Raw genomic sequence first — 5,144 nt, forward strand, 5'->3', positions numbered from 1 at the left:
TCTCTGTCGCTGCCGCGGGGCACGGCCTGGCCCCGCTCCTGCACGGGTGGGTGCCCCCCTCCGGGCGGAGGGGGCAGGCGTGCTGGGCGGGCGAGGCACCCGGCCGTTCTCACTGGCGGTCCGCTGACGCCTCTGCTTCGTGTCCTCAGGGAAATCCAACTTCTGAGGAGATTACGGCACAAAAACGTCATCCAGCTGGTGGACGTGTTGTACAACGAAGAGAAGCAGAAAATATATCCTTCCGGGAGCCTGGCTGCTCTGCGAGCGCCGGGGCGGGCGGGGCAGGCAGGGCTTCCCGGCCGAGCCCGGCCCTCGGTGACTCTGGGCCCTCGGTGACTCTGGGCCCTCGGTGACTCTGGGCCGAGCGCTGGCCGACCTGGGAGCTGCCGAGGGAGCGCCAGCCGGAGGGCGGCCTTGTCCGGCGGTGCCGCCTGCCAGGTCCCCACGGTGTCTTCGGACCCTTGTTGTGTGGGTGCTGGGCCCTCCCTCCGTCCCGTGCCCCGGGGTGGGACTGCTGGGTCTAGGTGACCCTGCATCCAGGGGGTCATAGGCCTCACCCCTAAGTTCGGGGGCCTCCCGGGGTGCCCTCCTTGCCTCTGGCATTCAGGCCGCACCTTGCCCTTCACGGCTGCTTTCTTTGGGGTGGAATGTGGGGTGGGGTGGGGAGTGTCATGGTACAGGAGGGCTCCCCTGGCAGTGTCCTTGGCTCTGCCCTTTTCTCTTGGGGGACGGTCCCCATGTCTTCAGGGCGATGTGACCTCCGCCGGCTCCAACTCTAGGGGGCTGATGTCTTTCCACATAGGTTCCTGTCACTGACTTGCCGGGCACAGAGTGACGGGTTTCCCAGTGTCCCCAGCATGGTGCTCTGAGGGCCACCTCTGGTGGAGACGTGACGTGGGCCTTCGCCTTCTCTCCTGCTGGCCTGGGACACAGCCACCTCCAGTCTGGCCGGCCCCACCTGCCCCTCCCTCCTGCCCTGCAGGCTTTGTCTCCTCACTTCCTGTGGGGCCAGGATAGAGGTGGGAGTCCCTCAGGGTGTCAAGAGCATCTTGTGGGCCCAGACTGGCGACCACAGCCCTCTGCAGCTGACCCTGGGAAGGTCAGCAGAGGGGCAGAGACGCCCTACAGGCCCCGTGGTCTCTCTGGTCGTCCCTGTGGTCTGGGGGCGCTCCTGCGCATCTTTGTTAATGCGGCCGTCTGGTGCGGCTGGGGACTCCCCCCCCCAAACCCTCTCCGTGAGCGCCTGTCCGTCTGTTCCTGGGGGCAGGCCCTGCCTGGAGTGGGGGTCCCTGCCAGTCCTTGGTTTCCTTAGCCCCGCACGTATATGGTGATGGAGTACTGTGTGTGCGGCATGCAGGAGATGCTGGACAGCGTGCCCGAGAAGCGCTTCCCCGTGTGCCAGGCCCACGGGTGAGTGCTCGCCGCGGGGGCCCGTGGGTTTCGAGGGCCCAGGCCCGCATTCAGACGAGGGTTTCTGATCAGTGATGAGGTGGAAGCCCCAGGGTTTTAAAGCGCAGCTTGGGGGGCCTGGTCGGCGGCTTCTCTGCGCATCTGCCTGCCCCGCTGGGCACGCCGCCTGAGACTTTGGGACCTCCTGGGCCTTGAAGAGCCTTTGACAGTGACCCGAACCGCCCCAGGTCAACTGGCCCCCTTGGGGAGTCACACCACGCTGCCCCCCCCACCCCCTGCTGCCTGTGTCATGAGGGGAAGGGAAGCTGGCAGAGTGAGCCTGGGTCCTTGGCCCCAGGGGGTCCCTCCAGGGAGGCTGTGTGGTCATGTCCAGGCAGAGTGATTGTGGGGACACAGCACAGCCCTTGGGCTGACGGGGAGCATACAGAAGGGCCACCTGGGGCTGGACGACGGCTGGGGGCCAGGGAGCCCTCCTGTGCCTTCCCCAGGGGGGACCGGGAATGCCTCAGCCTGGCCAGTGTCCCTCTGGTTCCCTGCTAGACCACCTGTCCTGTCATTGCTCTGTTGGCGTGGTCCCGTTGGTGCCCGAACCGAAGCCCGCTGTCTCAAACCCTGCGGGGGCCCGAGGGGCAGGATCGAGGCTCTCGGTGGGGCCGGTCATGGAGGTCCCGCCCCCCAGGTACTTCTGCCAGCTGGTGGACGGCCTGGAGTACCTGCACAGCCAGGGCATTGTGCACAAGGACATCAAGCCGGGCAACCTGCTGCTCACCACCGGCGGCACCCTCAAGATCTCCGACCTGGGCGTGGCTGAGGTAGGCGCGCCTCCTTCCGGCTCGGGGCGGGGAGCCGCGCGGGCTGCTCCCTGAGGTCTGCCCGGCGTTGCTGCAGGCCCTGCACCCCTTTGCCGAGGACGACACGTGCCGGACGAGCCAGGGCTCCCCAGCGTTCCAGCCCCCCGAGATCGCCAACGGCCTGGACACCTTCTCTGGCTTTAAGGTGGACATCTGGTCGGCTGGGGTCACTCTGTAAGTGCCCATGGGCCTGGGTCCCTCTGCTTCGCGCCACCCCCCCCCCCAAGGACTCTGACCTGTTTGGGCTCCAGGCTTCTAGAACGGCCCCTCTTAGCGTGTCCCCCCAGGCACCGTTCCCAGGCTGTGTCGGGTGGCCAGAGTGCCAGAGGAACTGTGGGGCCAGGACGAGGACCCCGCTATGGGTAGGAGCAGAGGGGATGGCCCCCCGCCTTGAGGGCCCTCGGGGTCGGCTCCGTGGGGCGCGCCTGGATGGGCCTTCCTCTCAGCTGCGAGGGCCCCCACCCTGGGCCACAGCTGTTGTCCTGGAGCAGGCCCTTCTGTGTCGACCCTTCGCCGTCGCGGCGGGGTCTCAGGCGGGGCAGGCGGGCAGCGAGGCGGCTGCGGTGTCCCCCGCTCGTGCTCGTCTGTCCCTCTGGGCGCCTCCCCACGCACCCCTGCGTCACCGGTGTCCAGTGGGCTCCGCTGTTCTGTGGGAGCCCAGGCGCTGACAGCGTTATGCCTGCTGCGTGGGGCTGGCCCCAACTTTCCAGAATCTTCTCTCCTACCTCTTGGCAGGGCGGCTGCCGGCTAGCATGGGTGTTTTGTTTCGTTTTTATCTTTTTAAGTATTTATTTTTGAGGGAGTGAGAGCAGAGGGGCAGAGAGAGAGAGAGAGAACCAAGCAGACCCCACACTGTCAGTGCAGGGCTTGGGCTCCATCCCCCAAACCGTGAGATCACAACCTGAGCAGGACGCTTAGCCAGCTGAGCCACCCAGGCGCCTGTTTCATCTTATGAGGGAGAATTCGTGCGCTGTCGGATCCGCCCTTTTAAGATGGACAGGGTGGTGGTTCTCAGTGTTTTCAGGGTGGTGTAGCCACCGCCAGCACCTGTTCCAGAGCATTCCTCCACCCAGCGTGAGGCCCTGCAGGTGAGGGCGGTGTGTGAGGCTCCTGTGCCAGGCTGCTCCCAGGCCGGGGCTGCAGGAGAAGCCCCCACTGACCGGGCCTCTCTCCTTCCCCTCTGGGGCGAAGCTATAACATCACGACAGGCCTGTACCCATTCGAGGGGGACAACATCTACAAGTTGTTTGAGAACATCGGGAAGGGAGACTACACGATCCCGGGTGACTGCGGCCCCCCGCTCTCGGACTTGCTGAGAGGTGAGGCCCTCGGGACGGCCCCTGTGGGGCCGGAGGTGTCGGGAAGGGGCTGCCAGCGGGTGAGGGGGCTCCTGGGGGTGCTCCACAGACCTCTGGCCTCTGGAGAGCTGGGTTCGTCTCCGCAGCCCCACCCCCACATGCCCCGCATGTCTTCCCCATGCAAGGAATGGGCCGCTCCTAAGAGTGGCTGGCAGGGTTGAGGCCAGGAGGGGCAGTGCTGACTTCCGTGGGCCGACTGCCTGCTCTGGGCTTGGTTCCACCCTCTTCGGGCCCCTCAGCCCCACTGCTGGTGTCTCCCTGCTGCGTGTCCCAGGCCGTGCGGCAGGGGGCGCTGTGCCCCCTCGCGGCCTCGGGCCTGGCTAGGGTGGGGCCCGCCGCGAGGGGCTGGGCAGCCGCAGCAGGCCTCCGGCGCTCCCGGGAGGCTGGTTTTCGTCGCCTGGCGAGCGATGGTCTGGCACACCCAGAGCACCACCCCCAAGGGTGAGTGGCACCTAGGGCTTGTCGCCCAGATAGCGCCCCGGGGCCTGTTCTGCCCCGAGTCCTTCCTTTCGCTTTGGCACGCTGCTGACTTTATGCTTGGCTTGAGTTGACCTTTCAGTGAATTCAGCTGAGGCAGTAGGTCCTGTCCCTCCAGATGTGCTCCAGAGTCCCCTGGCGACAGGCAGGCTGGCGCTCACGTCCACGTGCAGGGGGAAGAGGCGGAGGCGTGCTGGGCTGCAGCGGCTGGGTTCCAAGTGCTGCTGCCTGTGTGGCCCCCCACTTCCTGCAGGGCCCTCGTGGGCAGCCACCCCAGGACCTTCCAAGGACGCTGAGCGTGCAGCCCTGCCCCCTATTCCCTGCATGTGCTGAGGCCCAGCCCACCTGCTGCTCAGACCTGGCCTTCACCCCCCACCCTCCCCACCCCTGCAATGCTCCTCGGAAGCCCTTGGGCCCTCAGTGGGCTCAGCGGGAGGGTGTGATGTCCACCTTCCCTGTCCTCCAGTGTGCCTAGAGCACGGCCCTCTCCCTCCGCACCCTCCTGGGCTCTCTCCCACTGAAGATCATTGTAGACACGGCTGAGATGGCAGGGGCGGGGGCCGGGGGGGACACTTTTTCTTGACAGGCACTGGCTGATTCGAGTTTTCTCTGAGCGAAGTTGTTTTTGCTCAGTCCATTACTGCCCTTACTTTTATCAGCACTTGCAGTAGCCTGGGTGGGGCTGCTTCGGTAGCTGGCAGGGGGCGTAGACGGCCGAGGCGGGGTTCTGGAGCCTCGTTCCTTACCTCCTGCAAGGTGCTTGCCCTAAGGCCAAGGTGGCCCCAGGCTCCTGGTCTGCAGTTCCTCTGCAGTGCAACCAGGCCTGCCTCAGGGCCTTTGTACTGGGGGTGCTTGGTCTGGAGGCTCTTCCCATAGCCAGGACTGGGTGGTTGCCTCCCTGTCTCTTGGAGAGAACCACTGGGCCCTGAGGCCTGCAGTCTGACCTCCAGCTTTCTAAATCACCGCAGGTTTTAGAGAACAAAGCCGCCCTCCCCGAGTGTGACGTGCTGAGCTCTCAGAGCTGTGGCCCCCCCCCCCCCCCCCCCCC

General features: G+C 66.0%; 1 protein-coding gene across 5 annotated transcripts in view; it reads left to right on the forward strand.

Moving 5' to 3' along the window:
- Window positions 1-5,144, forward strand: part of STK11 (serine/threonine kinase 11) — an 18,599-nt gene that overhangs the window by 8,163 nt on the left and 5,292 nt on the right. For all 5 annotated transcript variants that reach the window (XM_029916035.1, XM_029916036.1, XM_029916037.1 and 2 more), the window contains exons 2-6: window positions 150-233; window positions 1,321-1,410; window positions 2,090-2,222; window positions 2,299-2,435; window positions 3,453-3,580. In XM_029916035.1, coding sequence (XP_029771895.1) covers window positions 150-233; window positions 1,321-1,410; window positions 2,090-2,222; window positions 2,299-2,435; window positions 3,453-3,580 — 572 coding nt within the window. The remainder of the gene's footprint in view (window positions 1-149; window positions 234-1,320; window positions 1,411-2,089; window positions 2,223-2,298; window positions 2,436-3,452; window positions 3,581-5,144) is intronic.

Source organism: Suricata suricatta, chromosome 12, assembly GCF_006229205.1.
Source record: "Suricata suricatta isolate VVHF042 chromosome 12, meerkat_22Aug2017_6uvM2_HiC, whole genome shotgun sequence".
Taxonomy (NCBI): Eukaryota; Metazoa; Chordata; class Mammalia; order Carnivora; family Herpestidae; genus Suricata; species Suricata suricatta.